The sequence below is a fragment of the Equus caballus genome, chromosome 21 (genome assembly GCF_041296265.1).
Source record: "Equus caballus isolate H_3958 breed thoroughbred chromosome 21, TB-T2T, whole genome shotgun sequence".
NCBI lineage: Eukaryota > Metazoa > Chordata > Mammalia > Perissodactyla > Equidae > Equus > Equus caballus.
Genome location: NC_091704.1, coordinates 14,690,840 through 14,718,811, shown reverse-complemented (window position 1 = coordinate 14,718,811; position 27,972 = coordinate 14,690,840). Strand labels below are relative to the sequence as shown.

The following is a 27,972-nucleotide window of genomic DNA, read 5'->3' as shown; positions in this document are numbered from 1 at the left end:
CCTCTTCTGGCAAACTCCTACACATCCTTCAAGACGCAGCTTCACTAACACCTCCTCCAGGAAGCCTTCTCCAAACCCTCTCCTCCTGATGAACTTCTGCTCTCTCATCATCAGGTCCGTCCTTCACTCCATCCCTGACCACTGGAGGTCAGGAGAGGTTGTGTCTGGGCTGCCTCTCCCATCAGTTTCCCCACCAGTAAAAAGGGGATGGGAACATCTACCCTGGAAGTGGTCATATAAAAAAGCCCCTACACAGTGCCCAGCAGGGAGCTGCATTTACCATGGTTGAGAGCTTGGCCTCAGGGCCAGCAGATCTGGGTTCAAATCCCAGCCCCACCCCGACCTGGTTGTGTAAACTTGGGCATGTGCCTCCACTCCCTCACCTGCCAAAGGGGACACAGAACAATCCTGCCTGCTTCACGGCATCCCCACAACAGCTCAGTGGGCTAACGTGCTCCCGGCACACAGTGGGTGCCCAGTAAACATCTGGGCATGTAAATGAATAACCAGCCAACTGCTGGCTATTTTTATTACTATGATTGTAATTATTGGTCACTGGTGTCAAGAAGTCATGAGATGGCTACGTGGTCCCAGCTTACAGCAGGCCCCTGTTAGTGAAAAAAGAACACGTAGCTGCCATGGAAAACAGTTGCGTGGTTCCTTAAAAAGTTAAACATAGAATTACCAGGTGACTCTGCAAGTCTACAACAGGGCACCCGAGAGAAAGGAAGGTGCATCCTCGCCAGAACTTGCACACGCATGCTCACAGCAGCGTGACTCATGGCAGCTGAAAGGCGGGAACAACCCAAACGTTCACCAATGGCTGAAGGGATAAACCAATTGTGGCAGATGCATATATCCACACACTGGAATAGTACTCAGCCGTAAACGGGAACGAACCTCTGACACGCGCTACAACAGCGGTGAACCTCGAAAACATCGTGCTGAATGAGAGAAGCCAGCGGGAAGACCACGTTCTTCACAGTGTAATTCCTCTCATATGAAATGTCCAGAATAGGCAAAGCCATAGAGACAGGAAGCAGATTGATATTTACCAGGATATGGGAAGAGGCGGGAATGGGAAGTGATTACCTAACGGGTATGGGGTGTTTTATGGGGTGATGAAAAAACTTTGGAACTAGAGGGAGCCGACAGTTGCACAACATTGTGAACACACTCAATACCTTATACTTTAAAACTGTACACTTTAAAATGGTAAATTACACGTTATATGAATTTCACCTCAGTAAAAACAAGAATGTATAGAAACAAGCCATGATTACAGCCTATATATCGTGCCTTGTCCTCTATAAAAGCACATTCACCTGCTTTCTCCCTTCCTGCTCTCCGTCCCAAATGCCCATTGGAAGATGGGGAAACAGAGGTTCCAGGAGGAGCCTGGCGTTCCTCAGGGCCCATCAGCTGTGCGGGTCCAGGCCCAGAGCAGCCCCCCGCCAGGCGTGGCCCCGAGGAGGCCCCGGTGGGGGACGGATCCGAGACATGGAGCCAGGCCTGTCCAATCCCGGGGGCGGGCGTGGAGGGGCAGGGGCACCCTGGGCCGGGAGCCTGACTCCAGGCTGCCTCTCCTGACTCACAGCTCCACCCTCCCCAACCTGGAGGTCCCCATCCGGCTTCTCCAGTGGGGGAGGCCATGGACCCCAGACCATCCCGGGGAGCGGGGGTCAAGGAGGAGGCTTAAGCATGTACTGAGTGCCAGGCCCTGCCGGGAACTCTGCTCCTGGCTTCTTGGGGCCTCACAACCATGCAGGATGCTACTCAGGAAACTGATGCTGGGCGGGGGGTGGAGAGAAAGAAAAACATATTAAAAAGGCAGAAGAGAAGAAACCCTGAAGAGCAGCTCCCCACACTACACTGCTGTCCTCCCAATCACTCCATCTTACGGGTCAGAGACTGAAGCCCCGGGGGGCTGCGTGAGATGCTGGGTCACACGGAAAGCACGTGCTCAACCCAGGACTGGAGCCCAGCCCCCCGAGTCCTGCCCAGGGCTCTTCCCACGACCTGTGCCCACTCCTTGCAGGGCACTTCCCGCAGGCTCTATAGATGTGTCCCCCTTTGTGCAGGGGCGATGAGCATCCCCACAGAGGCAATGTTGGGGACACAGAGGCACGGGTAGGGCCGAGCTGGGGACAGCATGGACGCCAGCCCCCTACTCTGCCATCGCTCGTGGGTGGCAGCCTGGAAGGCAGTCTCCAGTCGTGTATCTGCAGAGGCCAAGCTGAGGCCAGAGATCCTTGCATTCCTGGAGCTCTTTATTTCCCACCTCCGCCCTCAATGTCCCCTAATGCCTCTGGAGGTGAACAGCTCCAGGCGAGGCCATGCCCAGGATCCAGAGCCCCACTTATGAGGAACATAGAGCTGAACATAGACACACGCAGCCCCAAAGGGTTAGGACTGAGAATGGGAAAGCCCAGAGGAGAGAGCTATGTTCCGTCTGTGGGGTCAAGGAAGGCTCCCTGGAGGAGGGGGTCATTGGAGGTGGGTGTTGAAGGTTGAGCAAGAGCTTGCCAAGCGCCCTTGGGAGTCCTACACCTTGGGATAGGTACAGACTGTAGAAAGGAGAAGCAATCCTTCAACATTTCCCTCCCTGCCACTCAGGGTCAGCCCAGGTGAAGACAGGGGCTGTAGGCTGGGATAGCCACAGCGGGAGTGTCAGAACCCAAATGATGGGAGTGCTATGGCTTAGAATTGAGCAACAACCACTTAACAAAATCTTAGGCAATGACTGCCTGTCCGAACATGTTTGGTTCTGACTTCCAGGTGGGTGGACATTCTCTCAAGGTTCCTGGGTTCTTAGACATTGTCACACCTTTTCCCAAGCTTTTCCCACCATCTGTGTATTGCCATTTCAGATTTGGTGAACTCTTATTCATCCTTCAAAGCCCTACTCAAATGGTTCTTCCTCTGGATAGGCCACCTGCCTAGAAGCCCAGGTGGGCTCTGGGAGTTGAGGGTTTACCCGTCACTCAGAGGCCCAACCTGCCTACCTGAGGCGCCCACCACGGGCTTAATGTAGTCAGGGTGCACCAGAACCAACAGTGGCAGGATGGGTCCAATCCACACCAGGAGTACATGGTGCATGTTGTCCAGCACCTTCTTCTCATCTTGGAGGCCCATCTCATTCGGGAGATACTGCGAGGGGTGGCAGGGAAAGACAGTGAGGAGATGCCCAGGCCCGCTTCCCCGTCCCTCCACCACCTCCCCCCCTCAACACAAGCTGGGGAGGGCTGTGGGGTGGTAGGCAGCTGGCTGCACCCCACTGAGCCTCCGTTCACTCGTCTGAAGAGTGGGGAAGGACCAGCTCTCTCTGAGGGCGGCTGAGGGGGTTCGCAAAGTGACGAGGCCAAGGAGCCCGCGCTGAAGACCCCAGGCGGTGCTGCTCCTGTGCGCGTGCGCGCGTGCCTGCGTGGCGCTCCTCCTGCCTCCCACCCGCCCGAGAGCCCTTCCAGGGGCTCCTCCACCAACTGCTCCGCAAGGTCAAGCGGCCCATCTGCCAAGACAGGGTGCCACTGTCCTGCCTCGGCCTCCCCCAGAAGCAGGTCCGGAGACAAGGGGTCCAGGGCAAGTAGCTACTGGGGGGTGAGTAGGGGATGGGGACGTGAGACGGGGAGGCAGGTGGCCGGCAGAGAGCGAGCTGTCAGGGCAGTGACCCCGCGAGCAGCCAGGCTCAGCCCCACTGGGACACGGACCTCAGTCCACCCACCCGCGGGGGAGGGGCGAGGGTGCTCACACCAGCTCCCGCAGGCCCGCAGTCCTGACCCAGGGCCGCTCAGGGGCGCCCACTCTCAAGCTGGCAGTCCACACAGGCAGAGGGGGGGCCAGCTGCCAGCGAAAGCCCTAGAACGCAGGTGCTGGCAGCTGCGAGTCAGGCCGTCACACCCAGAAATGGGCTGAGAGGATGTGGGCAGGTGACCAGCCCCCTCTGCCACAGCGGCAAAGCCAGGATGTGAACAGGGCCACCCAGCCCCAAGATGCGGCTCTTCACCAACGTGAGGCAGAAGCACTCAGGCTCAAATCCACTCTCAGCAGCTGTGTGACGTTGGGCAAGTCCCTTAACCTCTCTGAGACCCAAAGATCAAACCCATAATATAGGGAAGATCCATCCCTATTTCACAGGCTGTGAGAATCAGGAGAGAGCGCAGATGCTAAGGGGCCTGATTCAATGTCTGGCCAGTGGTAGGGCCCAGCAATTGTCAAATAAGTGAATGAATGAATGATTTCTCTCTGGCTCCCGGGTCTCTTTCTCAATCAAGCTCAGCCCTGAGCCTGTCCACACCCAAGGGAGATCACGGCCTCACCCAGGCTGCATGGCTCTGAGAGAAGGGCTGAGCACACGGGGTCAAGGCTGGGCTTTAGAACCAGCCCCAGCTGACTGCCCGTGGCACCAGGGCCTGGCCACTACCTCTAGGACTGCCATCAAAGCCAGAGAGCTTCCTGGAGTGAGGAAAAACGAGAAAAGTTTGCTTAGCAGAGAAGGATATTCTGGGCAGAGGGCATGGTTTCGGCAAAGGCACAGAGCTGGGGAGTTGGAGCCTTGTTGCAGGAGCCAGGAGTCATTCCGTGGGACTAGAGGAGGACGATGGGACAGGGGAGGAGGGAGGGGGGCCAGAGTCTAAGGGGTCTTGAAATACCAGCTGAGTAGCTGGGACTTTCTCCAGACAGCAATGGGGAGCCATGGAGGGTGTATGAGCAGGGGAGGGACATGGGTGGATTCAAGAATCTTTCTGGGGCTGGGATGGGGGATGGACTGGAGGAGTGAGGCTGGAGGCAGGAGCCCAGGGAGGAGGCTGGACCATGGTCCAGCAGGACAGGATGAGGCCTGAACAGTGGTGGGAGGACAGAGGGGAGGGAGGAGGTTCAGGCACAAACAGGCAAAGCTCAGTGAGTACTGGTCCCAGGAAGTTAATTCCCAAAACTACCTAAAATTTCTCTGGGCTATTGAGCGAAGCGTGTCTCCTGGTTCCTTTGGCCAGATGCTCACTCCAAGCGGCATCTAAAATGCATCGAGGCTCACCCGACGCCTCCTGTCTCTGCAGGACCCAGGAGCCGCACGGGCATCCACCACCGCGCCCCAGCTCGGGGCACACGTGCCACGGGCCTGACTTCAGGGACTGTCAGGACAATCCCATGACGCTATTAGGAACCACTGTAGAACCCGCACTGCAGATGCGGAAACTGAGGCACGGGGAAGTGAAGCAGCTTGCTCAGTGTCACACAGGCCTGAATGGTGGAGACAGACATCAAGGCCACGCTGAGGACTGCCGCCCCCAACTGCCTCCACAGCCCACCTCCGCGCTCGGCATGTGGCCTGGGCCAGCAAGGGCTCCGAAACGGCCCCTCAGTCATTAGGCCCGGAAGGGGCACCAGGCGAGTCGGCAGGCAGGCTGGGCTGGACCCAGGACCCCAAGAGCCTCAGTGACTTTGGGAGTCTGGATTTCTCTCTTCTGGCATCGGAAGCCCTTTAAGAAAGGTCCAGCCTTTCTCATCAGAAACCAGAGGCGGCAGAGGGCAGAGAGCTGAGAGCAGGGTCCTGGGACCAGATGGCCTGGGTCTGCACCCTGGCTCTGCCACTCATGAGCTGTGTGACCTAGGGCCAGCTGCTTAACTTCTCTGTGCTACAGTATTCTAGGGAACAAAATGGGGATAGTCGTGGGACCTACCTCCCAGGATTGTCACGAGGACCAAATAAGTTAATATTTATAAACCGTCAAAATAATATTTGGCACATATATGTGAAATAACAAATGAAATGCAAGAAAAGGGTTGGAGTCTTGACCTGAGACCACAGCATTAAAGCAAATGAGAGTGTGTGGAGCCACCCTGGGGACGGGGATGGAGCAACCACCCCACAGGAGCACCGCTCCTGCTGCCCGCCCTGCGATCCGGCCCCTGATGAACCCACAAGCCCTGGTACCTGTTGCTCCAGCAACAGCCTAGAATCAGAGAGAACTTGAGAGGCGGCTCTGCCCCCCAGCTGTGTGACCTTGGGCAAACTGCTGTCCTCTCTGAGCCTCAGCCTCACTCCTACCCTGTAAAACGGGTCTGCTCGTGGCTCCAACCAGATTCTTGAGGGGACGAGGGGTGCCAGCAGGTGCACCCTCCTTCCTGAGCCCCCGGGGCCCGCCCAGCCCCGTCCGCCCGGCTGCCCCGCACACACCATGCCCAGGTGGCCCAGCAGCCAGCTGCGCCGGGGCGGCTGCGGGAAGCAGCGCAGCCGTCGGCAGGTGACGCGGAAGCGCCAGCAGAGCCTCAGGAAGCGCAGCAGCAGGCGGAAGAAGACGAAGAGCAGCGAGAGCAGCAGCGCTGACGCGGCGCCCAGGCGGAAGGCGGTCCTCTCCAGGCCCAGCAGACGCAGCAGCGGCTCCGCGACGGGCAGCATCCTGGGGACACACGGGGGTCAGTGCAGGTGGGGGCCGCCCGCCGGCCCTGTGGCGCCAAGCGCAGCGAGCCTGGCACACAGCAGGCGCTCGGCACGCGCGAGTCCCAGACGCCGCGGAGACCCTCTCGCCCCCCCCACCCCCCCGCCCCCCGCCCCCCGCCCCCCGCCCAGCACTGGCCTCCGCCGGCCGCACGCCCGTGCACCGCCGCCAGACAGCCCGGACACCGTGACGGCTCCCTCCCCGCAGGCAGCCCTCCGCGGAGGACTGATGGGCATCGCTGCGTCCACAGCCCCTCTCCGCGCGGGCCATGGCCCTGAGGTGTGGGTTCCCGTGCTCCCAGGGGCCCCAGGGGGATCAAGTCCAGCTGCCCGCAGTAGAAACTGTCTCTACTAGCTGCCTCCTTTTCCCTGCCTTACTTCCCTTTTCTTCTTTTTAATTGAGATTCAGATGACATAAAATTCACCTTTTTTTTAAAGATTTTTTTTTCCTTTTTCTCCCCAAAGCCCACCCCCCCCCCCCCAGGTACATAGTTGTATATTTTTCGTTGTGGGTCCTTCTAGTTGTGGCATGCGTGACGCTGCCTCAGTGTGGTTTGATGAGCAGTGCCATGTCCGCGCCCAGGATTCACATCAACGAAACCCTGGGCCGCCTGCAGCAGAGCGCGCAAACTTAACCACTCGGCCACCAGGCCAGCCCCCAAATTCACCATTTTAAAGTGAACAATTCAGTGGTGTTTAGCACATTCACAGTGTTGTACAACCATCACCCTGATCTGTTCCAGAACACTTCCATCACCCCAAAAGGAGACCCCATCCCCATGAGCAGTCCCTCCCCGTCCCTCTCTCCCACCCCTGGCCACCACCAGTCTGCCTTCTGTCTCCATGGATCCGCCTGCTCTGGACGTTTCCTACAGATGGGATCCATGTGGGCTCTTGTGTGTGGCTTCTCTCCCTCCGCAGCAGGTTTGCGAGGTTCATGCGCGTTGTGCCGTGTGTCAGGGCTTCGTTCCTTGTACTGCTGAGTACCGTGCCCTTGTGTGGACCTATCACAGTCCGCTTACCCTTCCTCTGTTGATGGATGTGGGGCCGCTTCCCTCCTGGCGACTGTGAACAGTGCTGCTGTGGACACGTGTGTATGTGTATTCATTTCAGCCCCTTTTCAGTCCTTTGCATTCACTTCCTCCTTCCTTACTGATCTTTTCTGTGATCACTTCCCAAATAAATTACTTGCACTCAAATCCTTGCCCTAGGGTCAGCTCCTCAAAACACCAAAACGAAGTGGGCAGGGGACAGTAACACACTAGCAACACAGGGAGCGGTCCAGAGCGCCGCGCCCCATCACATGGACTCTTAGAGCAGTCCTTGCAGGTGTCCTATCGTTGCCTCCACCTTCCAGACAACTCAAGCCCAGTCCCCCAATTCAAGGGAGTCGGGAGCTGGCTGAGACCCCCTGACCCCACCAAAGGCCAAGCTCAGTCACCCTTACTTTGGTGGCCCATGGATCTCAGATGACACTAAGGAGATTCCTGAACATGGCTGGGTCCTGCCCTCATCTCTCCTCCCACTCAGCCCTATCAGCCAAGAATTCCTTCTGTGTCCCTGCCTCCTTGAGTAATATGGCAAAAAGAACTGGCACTCCAGACCCTCACCTGAGTCCGCCATCCCCACCCGCCCCACCCCCACTAAGGCTCCTCCCCCAGCCCATGCCCAACCACATCATCTGTGCAGAAGGGGCCAAGTTTCTATTGGTGACCACACCCCGGGAGAACAGCTGGATGGGCCGTCAGCAAATTGGGAAAGCCCCATTGGGATGGTCTGACTTACAAGGCAGTTGACATGACCACTCAGTAGGAGGGCTACTATCAAAAAAGAGAAAGACAAGAAGTGTAGGTAAGGATGGGAAACATCGAAACTCTCAGGCATAGCGGGTGGGAATGCAAAGTGGTGCAGCCATGTCGTGGAAAGCAGCATGGTTGTACCTCAACAAAAACGAAACGTCCCAGTGGTCCCACTTCTGGGCATTTACCCAAAATAACTGAAAGCAGGGACTCTAACAGACATCTGCACACTCGTGCTCATAGCAGCCTTGGTCACAGTGGCCAAAAAGGTGGAAGCAACCCAGGTGTCCATGGATGGATGAAGAGATAAACACAATGTGGTCCATCCACACAGTAGAATATTATTCAGCCTTAAAAAGGAAGGAAATTCTGACCCATGCTACAACATGGATGAACCTTGAGGACATTATGCTAAGTGAAAGAAACCAGTCGTAAAAGGGACAAATACTGTGTGATTCCGCTTATAGGAAGTACCTGGAAGAGTCAGATTCATAGAGACGGAAAGGAGAAAGGTGGATGCCAACGACTGGGGGAGGGGGAGTTTTTGTTGAATGGGGACAGGTTCAGCTGGGGAAGATGGAAAAAGTTCTGGAGATGGATGGCAGTGATGGTTGCACGACAGTGTGGATATACTTAATGCCACTGAACTGTACACTTAAGAATGGTTAAAATGGTAAATTTTATGTTATGTATATTTTAGCACAATTAAAAATCTTTTTAGGGCCAGCCCCAGTGGCCTAGTGGTTAAGTTCGGACCGCTCCGTTTCGGTGGCCCAGGATCAGTTCCTGGGCGTGGACCTACACCACTCATCAGAGGCCATGCTGTGGCAGCAGCTCACATACAAAATAGAGGAAGACTGGCACAGATGTTAGCTCAGGGCGAATCTTCCTCAGGGAAAAAAAAAATCTTTTTAAATATACAGACTACCTGGTGTAGGCGATATGCCCTCTGGAAGGCCTGAGTAGGGGTGGGGGTTGGGAGGAAGGACCCTCCCAGAACGAAGCATGGAGAGCTCCACGTCACAAGTCCCAGGAAAATGCTCGGAGCCAGGGCTCTGGTGTGCCTCTGGGCTGCCTCCCCCACAGGCAGCTGCAGGTGACACACTCCACAGGAAGTCGCTGTGGGCACTCATTTCTTCACCAATTTAACAGTGGGTAATAATTCTCCCCAGCAATGCCCAGGAAGCCCACCAGTGATTACCAGAAAGAACCGTGGCCGTCATCTAAATGCTGCCACCTGCCAGGACTCTCACCAAGTGTTCGTGCATTTCTCCAGCATTCAGGCTGCAAATCGGTTTTGAGCCCCTGCCATGCATGTGATGCTCTTCTGGGCATGAGGATGTAACGATGAGCAGGACAGACATGGCCCTGGTGTTTAGGGGAGGTGACCACCAGCAGACATGCTAGAACACCACGTAAAGCTTACGTGTCATGAGAGAGGTAAAGCAGGGCAGGGGGGCACTGAATATTGCCCTCTCAGTGACACCACGTCCTAATCGCTGGCCCCTGGGGATGTGACCTTGTATGGCACAGTCTTTGCAGGTGGGATTAAGTTAAGGATGTAGAGATGGAAACATTATCCTGGATATCCAGGGGGTCCAAACTGGAGTCACAAGAGTCCTTATAAGAGAGAGGTCGAGGGAGATTTGACACACAGAGGGAAGAAGGCCACGTGAAGACGGAGGCAGAGATTGGAGGAATGCAGCCACAAGCCAGGGATGCCTGGAGCCCCCAGAAGCTGGAAGAGGCAGGGAGGGTCCTCTCCTAGAGCCACGGAGGGAGCGCAGCCCCATCAACACCTGGGTTCAGACTTCTGGCCTCCAGAACTGGGAGAGAACAAGTTTGAGCTGTTTCAAGCCGCCCAGTTCATGGTAATTTGCTCCGGCAGCCACAGGACACTAATATCGAGAGAGAGAGGATGGAGAGCAGTTCTTCTAGATGGAGTGGCCCAGGAGGCCTAAATGAAGTGAAGAACCCCACACACACTCACACACACAAACAGTCCATAAGCACTGGCTTCGAATCCTTACTCCTCCACTGAGGCTGTGTGGCCTGGGCCTCAGTTTCCCCATCTGAATCTGGGGGTGGCAGTAAAAGATGATCTCTGGCTCTACCCTGGTGTGACCCTTCCTGCCTGTGGCCTGCGAGGAGTCACATCGTGGCAGGCCCAAGACTCCCAGGGGGAAAGTAACATATTCAGCCAGCGGGGGCCACATGGGTCACCTCTAATCCTGGCTCCCATCCAGCCACCACAGTCACCTTTCTGAAGGTCTGTCACTCCCCTGCTCTAACACCTTCCAGGGCTCCCCACTGCCCTCAGCCTGGCATCCAAAGCCTTTCAGGAGGTGAGCACTGCCTATCCTCCACTTCAGCCTCGAGGATCCCCTTCTCGGTCTGTTTCGGACCCCTCTTTCTTCACCCAGTTTGTAACTGTTGGGGTTCCTTAGAGCTCGGTCCTGGGTCCTCCCCTCCTCTCCCTCTGGATTCACTTCCTGGGGATCTCACCCCATCCCACGGCTTCCAGGACCCTTGCTCAGCAGCCTCCCATGTCTGGACCCAACAGGTCCAGCCACATCCTGGATATCCCCCAGGGGCAGACCCCAGACCTCAGATGCACCTCACATCCTTCCTCCCCCTTTCTCTCAGGTCCAGTCTGTTGCCAGGTCCTGACGGCCATCTATCCTAAACATCTTTCACATTCATCCATTTCTCTCCATCCCTATCATCCAACCCATGTCAGGTCACCACAGTGGGAGCCTCTCCTGTTGGTCTCCCCAGCCCCATCCTCTGCCCCCAGCAAGGCCTTCTCCAGAATGCCTCCATTCTGCTGCCAGAGGAGTCTTCCAAAAATTAAATCAGATCATGACAATCCCCTGCTCAAAATCCTCCTGTGGCTCCCATTACACTCTGAACACAGTTCAGATTCCTTTCCATGGACCACAATGGCCTGTGTGGCCTGGTCCCTGCTGACCCCTCCAATCCTGTCCCCCACTCTCTCCTCCTCACTCACTCAACTCCGGCCACAGGCCAAGTTCATTCCCACCTCAGAGCCTTTGCACATGCTGTTCTCTCTGTTCAGCATGCCTTTCCCCCAGCTCTGCCCGTGCCGGCTCCCCCTCATCCTCCAGTCCCAGCTCTGCCTCGACAGTCTGCTTTCACCACAATCAGCCACTTCCCTTCCCTGGCTCTCAGGAGAATTGTTGAGCACCTGCTGTATGCAGCGGCTTTCACAATCATTCCTTTCATCTTTCCAGCAGCCCTCGGAGGGGCTGGGGGACTTCCCAGCAGAGTCGCAGTGAGAGCCCCACCCCACCCAGGGAAAGCCCAGCTGATATCCCGCAAAGGAAATGTCTTCCCGAAGGATTGAAATGGGAAGGAACCGGAGCGAGCCCCAGAAAAGGGGTCCCTGCCCCAAGCGGGTGGGTACACGGGGGGCAGGGGTGAGGCTGGGGAGGGGAGTTCTGAAGCACTGGGCCCACCTCGCTGCCCCACTCTGCCACCGCGCGCTGCCGCCTTCCCCATGACGGACGCCCGGCTCTGCTCCAGCAGAAAGAGCACGTGCTCTGGGCCCCCACCTGGGCCTCACCCCAGGAGCCGCGGGCCTCATCTACAAAGCGGGAATAATAGCAAGAGGCCCTTCGGGGCTGCTGGGGGAGCTCTGGAAACGTGCACGAGGCATCCTCTGCTTCTGCAGCTGGGCTTCTCCTGCCCCAACAAGAGCACTTCTGTCCAACCCCCCCCAAAGAAGGTGCTACAAAAAGCCGTGAGGTGGTGCAGATCCATGGGAAGCAGTCTGGCAGTTCCTCAAAAAGGTAAATACAGAACGACCACATGACCGGCAATTCCCCTCCTACATGTAGACCTCAAAGAGTGGAAACCAGGGAACCAAACAGATGCTTGTGTACACACATTCATAGCAGCACTGTTCACAATTGCCAAGAGATGGAAACAACCCAAATGTCCATCCACTAATGAGTGGGTAAATACAATGTGGTATATCCATACAATGGAATACTATTCAGCCAAGAAAAGGAAGGAAGTTCTGATACAATATGGATGAACCTTGAAAATATACTGAGTGAAAGAAGGAAGACACAGAAGGCCACGCAGTGCACGACCCCATTTATATGAAAAGTCCAGAACAGGCAAATCCAGAGACAGACAGCAGATTAGTGGGTGCCAGGGCTGGGGGAGGGGGATGGGGGGGATGGGGAGTGACGGCTCGTGGGTATAGGGTTTCCTTTTGGGGTGATGGGAATGTTCTGGAACTAGACAGCGGTGGTGGTTACAAAACATTGTAAACATACTAGATGCCACTGAATTGTTCACTTTAAAATAGTTATTTTATGGGCCCGGCCCTGTGGCTGAGTGGTTAAAGTTCTGCATCCTCCACTTTGGCGGTCTGGGTTTGCGGGTTCGGATCCTGGGCATGGACCTACTCCACTCATCAGCCATGCTGTGGAGGCGTCCCACATACAAAATAGAGGAGGACTGGCACAGATGGCAGCTCAGGGCTGGTCTTCCTCAAGCAAAAAAAAGAGGATTAGCAATGGATGTTAGCTCAAGGTGAATCTTCCTCAGGAAAAGAAAAATAGTTATTTCACCTCAATTAAAAAATTGGAAAAAAAATGCTTTGAGACCTCATGAGAAATTTATCCTGGAGGCTGCCTCTGGGAGGGGCCTAGAAGAACTGGGGGCAAGAGTGGAAAGGAGATGTAACTCTCCCTCCCCACCCTTGGGGACCTTCTGATTTTGTATCCCATGAGCATACGCTGCCCATTCAAAAATGTTGTAATTAACTCTAAAAATTAATTAGTCGACTGTACAATGCAAAGAGTGAACCCCAAGGTAAACTATGGACTTCAGTTAATAATAACGTGTCTATATTGTAACAAACGAACCACACTAATAATAATGCAAGATATTAATAACAGGGAAAACGGTGGGGAATTGAGGGGGTGGATTGGAACTCTGTACTTTCTGCACAATTTTTCTGTAAACCTAAAACTGCTCCAAAAAATAAAGTCTATTAAAAATTAATTACTTGGGGGGCTGGCCCAGTGGCGCAGTGGTTAAGTTGGCACGTTCCGCTTCGGCTGCCCGGGGTTCACTGGTTCAGATCCCAGGTGCAGACCTACGCACTGCTTGTGAAGCCATGCTGTGGCAGGCGTCCCACATATAAAGCAGAGGAGGATGGGCACAGATGTTAGCTCTGGGCCAGTCTTCCTCAAAGAAAAAAATTAATTAGTTGACATTAATAAAAAAATGAATTAAGATGCTTCAATGGGGGGGGCGTGTTCTGGGGTGCAGGCAGTTGTTCCCTTTCTTGATCTGGTGACATGTGTGGGTTCAATTCGTGAAAACTCCTGAACTGTCCAGTTCTGGAATGTGTACTTTCCTATATGTGTATGACACTTCAATTTAAAAAAAATGTTTTTAATGAAGAGTTATTTGGGGATTGCACCATCCTTTAAAACATGTGTTTTTGACTCAGACAAGCCTGGATTCAAATCACAGCTCTGTGGCTCCCCAAGTGAGTCCAGGCCCCACCTCCAGCTTCCATTTGCCAATCTGCAAAATGGGTTAACAATAGCAGGACTCACCTCTTAAGGCTGTTTGCGAGACTTCAGGGAGATGAGGCTTGACAGGTAGCACACTAAATTTTAGCCTTTATTCCTATTTCTATCATTACGACTTTTTTAGAGCGAGACAAATTCAAAGCTGACACTCTCAGGATGCTGTGGGAGGTTGGCACACCCACTCCTCTGCACCAGTCCCCACGCTCATCCCAGATGCCAGGCACAGCCCCCAGCAGCCCCGCCCTGCGGAGGCGGCCCTGCCCCGGCTATCTGGAGAGGGCGGTGCCAGCCACTGGCTTGGTGGCCCACACCCATGGAGCGCTGGTTTGTCAGGTTAGCCCGGCTGCCAGTCATGCAAGGTGTGCGGGCTCCTGAGAAGGAAGGCAAGACAGGGATCCAGCCTGCCGGAAACCACATATCTGCCTCTCCTTGAACTACAGGCACGGAGGCCGCCAGTGGCCTGCCAGCCACGCACCTGACACTGGCCCCGTCACCCACATCCCAACCCTGCTCCCTGCTCCCTCTGTAGACAAGACAGCCGCCCCCATCCTAGCTCATGGCACCCCTTTCTCCCTCTATGCCACCGGGCTGCCCCACCCAATACTCTCATTCTCCTAAAGTGCCAGGCCAGTTGAGCGAGGGCTCACCCCAAACTTCTGTGGTTCTGAGAAAGCGCTCAGGGGCAGTTCTGAGAGCAGGGCTACATGGGCAAACTGTGGCGGTAATGGGGGCCGGGGGGTCTCTCACTGCAGCTTGAGCATATTGTATGTGGGCTTTTGCCCACAGCCTTCCTGGCCCAAAGGAGATCCTGGCAGAAAAAGAAGTTTAAAAACCACCAGCAATCTAGACGATTCCAGGGCTGCAATTGTCTCTGCCCAGCATTCCAACCTAATATGGCCACGCTTGGACACAAGCCTTGGAAAGGCTTCTGTAAAACTCTGCCTCTTAGCTGTGCGACCTCAGGTGAATGTCTGCACCTCAGTGAGCCTCAATTTCTCCATTGGTGAGACAGGAACCATATTACCCATGTCGCAGATCTGGATGACAATGCAGTGTTTTCATGTGTTCAGCTCGGTGCTTGGCACACAGTTAGCCCTTGGTCAAAGGTACCTCTCATTTTGTTGATGTCACCATCATATTCATGATTGTTACCTGGCCATCTGGGATTGGAAGAATCTGGCCCAAGGCTTGCCGGGGGGCAGAAATGGGCTCCCATTCTCTGAATGTCTCCCAAGTCATCCAAGCCCCTCTGCAGACATCAGCTCAGGTCACGGCCGGACACCAGCCCAGAGCTAATGTTACCACTCAGAAACCCAAGCTGGGCTGTACCGAGAGGCCGGGGCCATCAGCAAGTGCCCAGGATTTTAAAGTCAGATGAGGCTGGTTTGGTCAAATCCCAGCTTCCCCACTGTGTCCCTCCCACCTCCACGCTGAGTCTCCCCAGCTGGTGGGCCTCAGTCACTTTGCATGGCCCAGGCTGGACAGCCACCCCCTGGTCCAAGGGGCCTGGGCCAGACCCCTGGGACACCAGGGAGCATCCAGTATCCAACAAACATCGGCTGGGGCCCAGCAGGGCATGCCCTTTTCAGAGAGGGGCACCTGGAGGCTCTGTGCCTGCCGCAATGAGTAGGAGCATCGTGCAGGCAGCAGGACCAGAAGCGTATAGTCCACCGGTGGGACGCACAGCCTCCACTTTAAGACAATGAGGAGTGGTGAAGTCCCAAGGACCCTAATCAGCCTTAAGGCGGCGTCACGGGGCTTGGGTCCGTCTGAGATGTCCTGATGGGGAGGGGAGTCTTTTTGAAGCCCCTCCCCACCACCGACACCCAGAGAGAAGGATATACCCAGGACTTCGAGGTGCTCACATAAAAAAACCGCGCTGACTGCAGCAGTGACCGTCGGTGACACAGCCACATCCCCCCAACCCGAGCGTCCCGGACACGCGGGCCCGTCCTGGGTCTTGGGAACCCCCGGACCCTCGCCCCCGCGCCACCCGCACCTGGGCCGGCGCGCCTCGGGCTCCCGCGTGGGGCTGCGGCCGCGCTCAGGTTGCAGCCGCCGGCGCGCACTCACCCAGCGGGTCTCAGCCTTGGGCCCTCGATCCGGATCCGCCCGCGCCGCAACCTCGGCTCTGACCGCGCCGTCTGGAGACCCGGCCCTTTAACCCCGCCCGGCCGGCCGCGCCACGAGGCCCGCCCCAGGCCCGCCCCCGGCCTCGCAAACCTCTGGGCGGGGACCGGGGCGCGGCCCCCAGAGATGGAGCGAACGTGAGACTGAGAAGCGGAGGCATGGAGACAGACGGAAGGGGAAAGACACAGAGGCTGAGTTGGAGACAATGACATCTGGAGAGATGGAGAGCAAGACACAGAGAAAGACAGCTCAGGCTCCCTGTCCCCCTGCCCTTGCCTGGCTCCAATTCGGGCCCAGATCCCCCTCTGGGCCACTTTCTAAGACACTCCTCCCACACCAGCACCCCTCATGGCCCCCACCTGCCCCCAAGCTGAGACAGAGATCCCTAAGCCAGCACCCCTGGAGCCCCACGGGCCTCCCAGGAGCCTCCTCTGGGACCCCAGGAATCCTCAGACTCCACCAGCTCTTGGGAGCCAGCCCTTCCGCTCCCTCTGGACCCTGAGGCTCTGCAGCCAGCAGCAGCCTCTCCCTCCAGGAAGACCTCCAGCCTCAACAAGCAGCGCCAGGCTCTGTTTCTGCTCTTCCCTCCTGCCTCCGCACTGCCAGCCACCCTGACCCTCTTGCTGGGATATTGTCTTTGGCCAGCCCATTTGTGCCAGATGTGTCAGATGGGGTCAGCTCCGCCCCTGGACGTCACAGAGATACCATTCTCTGGCTGGGTGGGCAGTTGACCTGGGCAAGTGGGCAGACAGATGGGAGAGCTCACAGCTGACCTCCAGCCCCCTACCATCTCCCCAGGGTGGAGCAGATGGCCTTGTGCATACCAGATACCCAGAAACACCTGTCAAAGGGGGGGAAAGCACCAGAGACTAGAAAGAACAAAGGTTCCAGGCATTATTGCAGGCCCATCTGGGGAAACCGAGGCACGGGCTGCAGGCTGGAGGAGAGACGTGACTGTCTGGGTTCAGGCAGGGACAGGTCAGACACTGAGAAGCCTGAAGCTGCGAGAAGACCATGCTTCCTCTCCATGAGCTCCGAAGTGAAAGCTACAGTAAACCAGAAAGAAGCTGAGGAAAGAAAGTAAGTTCAGATTTTCCCCAGGATGGCCATTCCAAAGCCTTTGATTTATCAAAAATAAACTCTGGGGGCCGGCTTGGTGGCGTAGCGGTTAAGTTCGCACACTCTGCTTCATTGCCCCAGGGTTCACCGGTCCAGATCCTGGGCGTGGACCTAGCACTGCTTATCAAGCCACGCTGTGGTAGCATCCCACATAAAGTACAGGAAGTTGGTCACAGATGTTAGCTCAGGGCCAGTCTTCCTCAAAAAGTAAAAATAAATAAATAAATTCTGGATGCAGTTACAGACTCAGTGCCTGGCAGGTGAGGCAGTCCCGGCTCTGGGGGCCAACCAGGCTAGAGGTCTAATCTCAGGGCTGGTGAGCTTGGTGGAGGGACCAAGAGGTGGAGCAGGCCCAGAGCAGGGCTAAAATCCCAGAGGACAGAGCCTGGGACGAAGGCTAAATGCAAAGCCATGTAGCACAGTGGTTAGAGCGTGGTCTCTGGAGGCAGAGGAGTCAAAGGGCTGCATCACGTGCTCAGAAGGTTGAGGTTGTTGCTTTAGGGCAGCCGGTGCTTCTCCCCCAAGTCGCTTCTGCCCCAGGGGACGTCTGGCAATGTCTGGAGACATGTTTGGCCATCCCCCCTGGGGGCTGGGGTGCTCCCAGAATCTAGTGGGTAGAGGCCAAGGATGCTGTTAAGCACCCTACATTTTCACAACAGAGAAGGATCCAGCCCCAGATGTCAGCAATGCCAAGGCTGAGAGACGCTGCTTCAAGGTGCAGGGAGCCCTTTGTGTTTGACGCACAGCACGTGCTAGGTAAGTGCTGACTGCTGCAATTAACCTCGCATGCCATGCTTCCAGCCTTCTTGCTCCCCAGCAAATCCTGTTGCTGACTCCACACTCCGCTGCATGCCCTGGTTCGTAGAAAGTGATGGCCTCCCAGCCCAGTCCACGTGCAGTCTTCAGTCAGGTAGTCTTGCTTTCACCTGCTTCTGTCTCGCCCTGGGCCTGGGGTCTCCTTGAGGGAGGGACCCCAGGATCAGCCGGTGCAGGGCTGGGCAGTGCTCAGCTCAGAATAAATCTGTGCAGTGGTGACGCACCTGCTGTGCTCCAACCATCATTCCAGACGCTGGGACTATGGCAGGGAATGAAAACAAGAGCAAATCCCTATCCTCATGGGGCTGAGGCTCGAGGCAGGGAGACAGAAACAGAAATTCCACCCTGCAAGAGTGGAAACACAGGGCTTCACAATGGGGTGGAGGGGGTGCTGTGACTTGAGGCTGGGGGTCAGGTCCCCTGCTGAAACCTGAGTAACAAGAGTAAATGGTGAATCATGTCGTATGCCTTGAATAGATGCTATTTTTATTTGCAAATCATACCTCGATAAATTATACCTGGGGGGAAAAAGAGAATAAATTTTGAATGAGTGAATGAATTTTCACAAGTCTGAACCCCACAGAAAATACTCGGGCTGGTTCCCAAGGTCTGATACGAGCATCCTTATCAGTTAAGCCTGGCAATCTTAGATGGCACAGGGAGGGGCACTGTTCCATTCATTTTCTGTTTTATTTATTTATGTTAAATGAGAGATTTGCTTCGACATGTAGAAGAAAAAAATATACTCAGCCTGTATGTCAAATCCACAGTCTCATGGGTTTAGTAATAGGGATATTAATTTTGCTTTTAAATAAATAAGGTTTAAAAGGAAGATCACTGGAAGAAAACTGTCAAGTAATAGGAAGGTAATATGTAGATGGGGTAAAAACAGAAACGGCTGAAATTTCAGAGTCGGAAGCCATCTGTGTGCATTAAGACAACGATGGAGGAGGGGACTGAAGATGTCTGAATTTGAGTTTTGGAAATATGAGGGCACCAGTCTTTTCCAAATTCCAGAAAACAAGAAGCAGAGGATTCCAAACTTGAGGGAGGGAGTTTTAAAACAAGCGTAGGATGCCTGCGTGCCCCAGCAGGGGGTGAACTTGGACAATGTCTTCGTCCCTCTTCATTTCAGTAATGTCCTCTCGCTCGTGCGGGGCCTTCGGCGAGGGTGGCAGGAGGTGGTGTTCCAAGGTGAAGAAGAGGTGATACAAATAATTGAAGTCTTGCTCCTCGGAGGAGGCAGAGGGAGGCCAGGGAAGGGACTGCGAGGGACGAGGGACGTGACACCTGAGCCTGGACTTCAAGGACAGGTCAGATTTCAACAGGTGCCGGGGAGGGGGTGGGGCTGCGACACAGAGAAACCGGAGTGTGCAGTTGGGCAGGTGGCTTTCCCTGGCTTTGGTGTGGGAGGCGAGGGGGCTGGAGGCGAGCAGGGGCGGACGTGAAGAGCTTTGAAGGCCAGTCCAACTGGAGTGACTGAGGGTTGATCTGGAGGGCAGTGGGGAGCTGGGATGGTGCTTGAGCAGAGGAGGAGCCCCCTAGTGGTCGGTTGATTTCAAAGCACATTGGAGCTTATTTATTTTTTTAGGGATGCGGATTTTTTCAAAGATGTGGAAGACGTCCGCATTGGTACCTGGCTGACTGTCAGTCTCCAGGGAGCAGAGGATGGAAGTGGGAGAGGGGGAGACCAGGAGAGGGCATCCGCCTGGCTTCTCTGCCCTCAGAGAGATGGGACCAAGAAGGAGTGACTCAAAGAGCCTGGGAATGAAGAGGCACTGAGAGTGGGCCCCCTGGCCGTATGACCTCAGAGAAGTCACGAGACCAAGACCGCTGTGAGCCTGCATCCCCACAGAGATAGAACGGAAGGGAGGGCTCTGCCCTGGGCCGGCACAGAGCGTGGCTGGACGCCGGCCCTTCGAGTCTGTGGTTTGATCTGGGCAGTCCCGGCAGTTCTCAGCCAGGCGACTTGTCCCCTGTACACTTGGCAACATCTGGAGATACTAGTGGTTGTCGCTCTGTGGAGCAGTAGGCATGGTACTGGCATCTAGTGGGCGAGGATGCTGCTGAACATCCCACAAGGCACAGGACGGCCCCGCCACAGAGAATGACCTGGCCCCAAATGCCGACCGTGCTGAGGCGGGGCACTCTGGGCTCCCTTGAGTGTAAAGGCCTGTGGCCACTCAGGGACACACCCTGGAGGCAGTCAGGCCCATTGTGAGAAGTGCGTCTGTGAGTCACCTGTACTGGGAAGACAGGGATGCCCGGGGAGGGGGTCAGGGACATCAGCTGGGGAGGAAGGTGGGCAGACAGCAGCATTGATCACACCCGCATTTAGAGAGGACGCAGAGACACGGAGCCGGAGGCGGAGATGAGCCGCATCTGGGAGGCTGAGGAAGAGCAGTCCAGCACCTGTGCCCAGAGGTCAAGGAGCCCAGGCCCTAGGAAGGGACAGGGCTGTGTGGTTACCAGGTCACCAGAGTCCTCAGCCTGGCAGCAGCGAAGGTCTCAAAGAACTGCGGATAAGAAGTAGAGGCAGCCGCCAGATTAGGGAGATGGTACCAGAAAGACGGCTGGGAGCGGACAGAGGCGGAGCAAGGCCGGGGTTGGGGAGAGGCACTCCTCCTGGGGCTCCCAAAGTGCATGGCAGACTTTCAGGGTCAGAGATTAAAATTTTTTTAAAAAGAGCCATCTCCTAGGAGAACTCCCTAACACATTCTATGCAGCCAACATCACTCTGATCCCCAAACCTGACAAGGACAACACAAAGAAGGAGAACTACAGGCCGATATCACTGATGAACATAGATGCAAAAATCCTCAACAAAATTTTGGCAAACCAAATACAGCAATGCATCAAAAAGATTATACACCATGATCAAGTGGGATTTATACCAGGGACACAGGGATGGTTCAACATCCGCAAGTCAATCAACGTGATACACTACATCAACAAAATGAAAAACAAAAACCACATGATCATCTCAATAGATGCAGAGAAAGCATTCGACAAGATCCAACACCCATTTATGATAAAAACCCTCAGTAAAATGGGTATAGAAGGAAAGTACCTCAACATAATAAAGGCCATATATGATAGACCCACAGCCAACATCATACTCAATGGACAAAAACTGAAAGCCATCCCTCTGAGGACAGGAACAAGACAAGGGTGCCCACTTTCACCACGCCTATTCAACATAGTACTGGAGGTGCTGGCCAGAGCAATTTGGCAGGAAAAAGAAATAAAAGGAATCCAAATAGGTAACGAAGAAGTAAAACTCTCGCTGTTTGCAGACGACATGATCTTATATATAGAAAACCCCAAAGAATCCATAGAAAAACTATTAGAAATAATCAACAACTACAGCAAAGTAGCAGGGTATAAAATTAACGTGCATAAATCAGTAGCATTCCTATACACTAACAATGAACTAACAGAAAAAGAACTCAAGAACTCAATCCCATTCACAATCGCAACGAAAAGAATAAAATACCTTGGGATAAACTTAACCAAGGAAGTGAAAGATCTATACAATGAAAACTACAAGACTTTCTTGAAAGAAATTGACGATGACATAAAGAGATGGAAAGACATTCCTTGCACATGGATGGGAAGAATAAACATAGTTAAAATGTCCATACTACCTAAAGCAATATACAGATTCAATGCTATCCCAATCAGAATCCCAAGAACATTCTTCACAGAAATTGAACAAACAATCCTAAAATTCATATGGGGCAACAAAAGACCGCGAATTGCTAAAGCAATCCTGAGCAAAAACAAAGCCGGCGGAATCACAATCCCCGATTTCAAAACATACTACAAAGCTACAGTGATCAAAACAGCATGGTACTGGTACAAAAACAGGTCCACAGATCAATGGAACAGAATTGAAAGCCCAGAGATAAAACCACACATCTATGGACAGCTAATCTTCGACAAAGGAGCAGAGGGCCTACAATGGAGAAAAGAAAGTCTCTTCAACAAATGGTGCTGGGAAAACTGGACAGCCACATGCAAAAGATTGAAAATTGACCATTCTTTTTCACCACATACCAAAATAAACTCAAAATGGATCAAAGACCTAAAGATTAGGCCTGAGACAATAAGTCTTTTGGAAGAGAATATAGGCAGTACACTCTTTGACATCAGTTTCAAAAGAATCTTTTCGGACACCATAACCCCCACATGAGGGAAACTATAGAAAGAATAAACAAATGGGACTTCATCAGACTAAAGAGCTTCTTCAAGGCAAGGGAAAACAGGATTGAAACAAAAAAACAGCTCACTAATTGGGAAAAAATATTTACAAGCCACTTATCTGACAAAGGGTTAATCTCCATAATATACAAAGAACTCACACTGATTAGCAACAAAAGAAACAAACAACCCGATCAAAAAATGGGCAGAGGACATGAACAGACATTTCTCAAAAGAAGATATGAATATGGCCAATAGACACATGAAAAGATGTTCATCATCGCTAATCATCAGGGAAATGCAAATCAAAACTACACTAAGATATCACCTTACACCCGTTAGATTGGCAAAAACATCCAAAACCAAGAGTGACAAATGTTGGAGAGGATGTGGAGAAAAAGGAACCCTCATACACTGTTGGTGGGAATGCAAACTGGTACAGCCACTATGGAAAACAGTATGGAGATTTCTCAAAAAGTTAAAAATAGAAATACCCTATGACCCAGCCATCCCATTACTGGGTATCTATCCTAAGAACCTGATATCAGAAATCTCAAGTGTCCGTTGCACCCCTATGTTCATCGCAGCATTATTTACAATAGCCAAGACGTGGAACCAGCCTACATGCCCAGAAACTGATGATTGGATAAAGAAGATGTGGTATATATACACAATGGAATACTACTCAGCCATAAAAAAAAAGACAAAATTGGCCCATTCACAACAACGTGGATGGACCTCGAGGGTATTATGTTAAACGAAATAAGCCAGTCAGAGAAAGACGAACTCTGTATGACTCCACTCATAGGTGGAAGTTAGTATATTGATAAGGAGATCTGATGGGTGGTTACCAGGGAATAGGGGGGGTGGGGGGAGGGCACAGAGGGGGAAGTGGTGTACCCACAACATGACTAACAAAAATGTACAACTGAAATCTCACAAGGTTGTAATCTATCATAACATTAATAAAAAAAAAAAAAAGAGCCATCTCCTCATACACTGTTGGTGGGGATGTAAAATGGGGTAGCCACTATGGAAAACGGTGTGGCAGTTCCTCAAAAAGCTAAACATAGAAGTACCATACGACCCAGCAACTCCACTCCTAAGTATATACCCAAAAGCACTGAAAACTGTGACTCAGACAGATACGTGTCCACACGTGTTCATGGCAGTTTATTCTCAATCACCAGAAAGTGGAAACGGCCCAAGTGTCTATCAACAAACGGATGAATGGATAAACAGAATGTGGTCCATCCATCTAACGGAACATTGCTCAGAGTAAAAAGAATGAAGTCCTGATTCCTGCTACAACACGAAGGAGCCTCAGAAACATCATGCTGAGAGAGAGGAGCCAGACACAAAAGGTCACACACATACAATCCAGTTTATACGAAACATCCAGAACAGGCACATCCACAGAGACGGACAGCAGATGGGTGGCTGCCAGGGGCTGGGGAGGGGCCGTGAGGAGTGAAGCCCACACCCAGGGGGAATGGATACAGGATCTCCTTTCGGGGTGATGGAGAAATTTTGGAACTAGATTGAGGTGATGGTTGCACATTTGTGAATGTACTAAATGCCACTGAATTGTACAGTTCAAAATGGTTAATTTTATACTATGTGGATTTCACCTCATTTTTAGAAAAAAGAGACAGGAAACAGATGGAGTACTCAAACGGGATAATTTGAAAAGAGTTTAATGGAAGTACTATTTCAAAGGAATGGTGCAGCACTCCAGGGGCTGGTGAGAGCCAGGGGCCGTCCCACCCTGGGTCTGGGACCCAGCTACTGGAATGTGGACCAATGGGGCTAGTGCAGAGGACTACCTAGTAGGAGCCAGGAACCTTCAGTTGAGGGACGCAGGCAGCCTGCGTGGGCCACACGGGAGAGGAGATGAGGCAGTAATACCCTGACCTCACTCTCCTCCCTCCCTCCAATGCCTGCTGTGACTCCCCATTGGTTTGACCCACCCAGAAGCCACAAGGCAAAAGAGTTTGTTGAGTTGTCCATACAGGTCAGCTGCCCAGGACACAAAATAGGGGTGAGAGGGTGGAGACGAGAGACAGGAGATATCAGAGATTTGAGACAAAGTCGAGAATCGTCCAGGGCTGTGGGGCAAACTCATCACCCACCACTCTCTTGCTCACGGTCCACGCTCCAACCACTGATGACCATTTTGGCCAAACCACGGAGGCCTTCACACATGCTGTTCCCTATACTTAGAATTCTTTTCCGTCTCACCTGCTCAGCCAACTCCTACTTATCTTTCAGGCCTGAGCTCAAAGGCCGTTTTCTCTGAGGGCTTCCTCAACTTCTGGGCTCAGGTCAAGCCCACCCTCCATGCAGCCACAGCCCCTGTGCATCCTCAGCAGCAGAATCCCTCTTAGAATGACTTGTGTAGCAACGCTCCCTCCCTGGGCAGGGCTGTGAGCTCCATGCGGGTAGACAGGGTCTTTCTCATTCCCTGCCTTTTCCCCAGTCCCAGCTGGCAGACAGCACATATTCATTCAGCAAACATCAAGCTCCCAGAAAGTCCCAGGCATTGTTCTATAGGGAACAAAAAAGAGCACATTCCTGCTTTCTGGAGATTACATAAAGTACAACTAGAAACACATAATCAAAAATGGTCTTCTAGGGACTGGCCCCGTGGCCGAGTGGTTAAGTTCGCGCGCTCCGCTGCAGGCGACCCAGTGTTTCGTTGGTTCGAATCCTGGGCGCTGACATGGCACTGCTCATCAAACCACGCTGAGGCAGCGTCCCACATGCCACAACTAGAAGGACCCACAACGAAGAATATACAACTATGTACCAGGGGGCTTTGGGGAGAAAAAGGAAAAAAAAATGGTCTTGTACATGAAACATGCCATGGAGGAAAATCCAGTGAGGTGAGGAGATGGGGAAGCCCTCTCTGAGGAGGTGATATCCGAGCAGAGACCAGAAAGGAGGGAGGAGGATATCTGGAGGAAGAGCTCTCCAGGCAGAGGGTACAGCCTGTGCAAAGGCCCTGAGGCTGGACTGTGCCTTGAAGAACAGCCAAGAGACCAGTGAGGCTGGAGCAGAGTGAGCGACGACAGTGGGAGGGGAGCGGGACAAGGAGGTGACAGGACAGATCTTGCAGGGCCTGGCCAGCACTGGGAGGCCTTAGGTTTTTACTCTGAGAAAGGTGGGAATCACAGAGGGTTCTGAGTAGAAGAGGGTGGGGCCTGACCTGGCTTGTAAGACCCCCTCTAGGTGCGTTATTATGGACCGACTACTAGGGGAGCGAGCACGGCGGGAGGAGACGGGAGGTGAGGTGGTCTTGGACCCGCACGGCGGCACAGGAGGGACTTTCACCTTAACAGAGGTGGTGGAATTTGGAATGTGTTTTCAAGGTGGACCGGACGGGATTTGCTGACAGATTGGATGTGGGTATTAAAGGAGAAAAGCCGCGAGTGACTCCAAGGTTTTTGGCCTGCCACATGGAGGCTGGCGTTTTCAATGGAGACTAGAAGAAAGGAAAAAAGGGATAGAAAGACAGCAAATGGGAAGAGAGGAAGGGATGAGAGGGGGAACTTCCCAGGGAGGAGAAGGACAGGACCCAGGTGGGTGCAGGAGATGCCGTAGGCCGGGTGGAGGGAGGAGAGGCCCTGGTCCCCGGACACTAGAGAGATGGAGGGCGTGTTCCCCAAGAAATGCGGGCGAGCGGGGTGCGGGGCGCTGCGGAGACCTCGCCTCCGCCCTGGGGGTGACTCCTGCCCGCCCTGGGCCAGAAATCCTCGCGGTGCGGCCACTGTGGAGGAGGCGCGATGGGAAGGAGGCAACGCGACGACTTCCCACCGGGTGAGGCTGGGAGGCTGTCCTCTGCGGCCTGCGCCTGGAGCCACCCAGAGCCCGCCCGTCCTCCACACACAGCTGCCTCCATTTCCCCAAAGTGAGCGGGGATTACTCCCCACCTCCCTGTACCAGGGCCCAGCGACGTGGGATTTGGGAGGCAGGGAGTAAACGACACTGCTGATGTCGCTGATGCCTCACTTGGACCTCCGCTGAGGCAATCCGACTGCGCCCTCCTACACAGCCAATTAAATGCTCTCCTATCCCTCAGCCAAACTCCAATCCTCAGCCAATCAGACTCCACCCTCCTACACCTCAGCCAATCAAACTCCAATCCTCAGCCAATCAAACTTCACTCTCCTACACCTCAGCCAATCAAACTCCAAGCCTCAGCCAATCAGACTCCAGTCTCCTACACCTCAGCCAATTAAATGCTCTCCTATCCCCTAGACAGTCAAACTCCAGTCCTCAGCCGATCAGACTCTGCTTTTCCTTCAGCCAAAAGGACTCCTCTCCTACTTCTCAGCCAACTACACCCCACGTTCCTGCTCCTTAGCCAATTAAGCGAGTCTCCTAGTCCTCAGCCAATCAGAGTCCTGGAGCCTAGCCAATTAGACTTGGCCTGTCCGCCCACCTAACCAATTACCTCCACCTTGCTGTCCCCCAGGTGATCTCCACCCCCACCCCGCCCCGCCCCCAGTCCTTCGGAAACAGCCCTCTTGTCCCTCAGCCGATAAGCATGCCCCTCCGGGAGAAGCCGGCAGCTGTTTAGGCCTGGCCCCGCGGCCTGGAGTCCACCTCGCAGCGTCTCTGTACCTCGTTTCTCTCAACTGTGAGTTGAGGGTGATCAGCGAGCGTCCTTCCCTCTTAGGGTAGTCCTGAGGCTCCAACCTGAAAAGTGGTCTCTCCTTGGGTTCTGCTGTGTAAACGCGTGTTATTTTTTCTCCTCCCTCCCTCCAATGCCCTGAAGCTGTTCTCTCAGCTGGACTGCCTTTCCTGCCAGAACAACTCCTAGTCACCCTCAAGACCCAGCTGCAGCGGCCCCTCCTGCGGGAACCCATCTATGCCCCCCTCCCAGGCTGGATCCTAGCTCCCCTTCTAGGCTCTCCCAGCCAGCCCAGTCGTGACAGCTTGGGGCTGAGAGTGGCTGGCTGCAATGCCCCCAGGTTGGGAACCTCAGGCCTGGGGCTGGGGCCTTCTGGGGCCGCAGAATCTCCCAGCACAAGGCTGGGCACATAGTATTGGTGCCATTTGAATTGCATTTTGGGGATGATTAAATCCATTAAAATCCTGTGCAAAATCATTTCAGGAGAAACTGGAAGCCAGAGCTTTCACCAGATTTTGAAAAAAGTGGTTAAGGACTTTGTTTTATAAATTGGAGGCCCAGAGAGGGGCAGTGACTTGCCCATGTCACACAGCCTGGTGGAAACAGAGTCAGGATTTTAACTCCTGTAGCCCATCTGAGGAGCTTTCCTGGAATTGATGCCAAGCATGAAGAAGGCCTTCATCCTCATGAGCCAATTTAGGAGGAAACAAAATTCATATTTATAGTAAGAAGCCCAAGGGTCACTCAGTGGACAGATGTTTCTTGAACACTGGAACGCTGTGTGCCAGGCACTGGTCTCAGCCCTGGGCATGCAGCACTGAGCAGGACAAGTCCCTGCCCTCTTGGAATTTCCATCCAGGTGGAGGAAGCAGCAATAAATAAGGAAATGAATAAGAGCATGTCAGATAGGGATCTTAGCAATAGGACGAGGTCACAGGAAGACCCTGGGAACCCAGTTTAAATAAGGTGGTCTAGGAGGAAGCAATGTCTGAGTGACCCCTGAATGACAAGAAAATATGAGTTGGAGCATTCCAAGCAAGTGCAAGGGCCCCGGGGCTGAATGAGGATGGCATCCTCAAGGAGCAAGAGGCCAGTGGGCTGGAGGGGGCAACCCACAAGAAGAGTTCAGAGGCGTGGGTAGAAGCCAGATTGTGAAGATTCTAGTGTATGCAAGGCAGAAATGAGAGGGACGGGATGAGGGTGCCCCAGAGCAGAGGGGCCAGCAGGAGCAACACCAGGAAGCAAGGAAGTGCC

At 53.8% G+C, this 27,972-nt stretch overlaps 1 protein-coding gene across 8 annotated transcripts in view; it reads right to left on the bottom strand.

Moving 5' to 3' along the window:
* CYP4F22 (cytochrome P450 family 4 subfamily F member 22) overlaps window positions 1-27,972 on the bottom strand; it is a 52,384-nt gene that overhangs the window by 13,777 nt on the left and 10,635 nt on the right. Inside the window, exons 1-4 of one of the 8 annotated variants that reach the window (XM_070246516.1) lie at window positions 15,888-15,942; window positions 13,280-13,457; window positions 6,176-6,398; window positions 3,006-3,150 (exon numbers count right to left, since the gene is read on the bottom strand). In XM_070246516.1, the coding sequence (XP_070102617.1) occupies window positions 3,006-3,150; window positions 6,176-6,397 (367 nt within the window). In that variant the 5' untranslated portion in view covers window position 6,398; window positions 13,280-13,457; window positions 15,888-15,942. Of the gene's footprint in view, window positions 1-3,005; window positions 3,151-5,932; window positions 6,399-13,279; window positions 13,458-15,813; window positions 15,994-27,972 lie in introns of those variants that run through there. The other 7 variants (XM_070246511.1, XM_001914734.5, XM_070246517.1 and 4 more) reach the window with 7 other exon arrangements.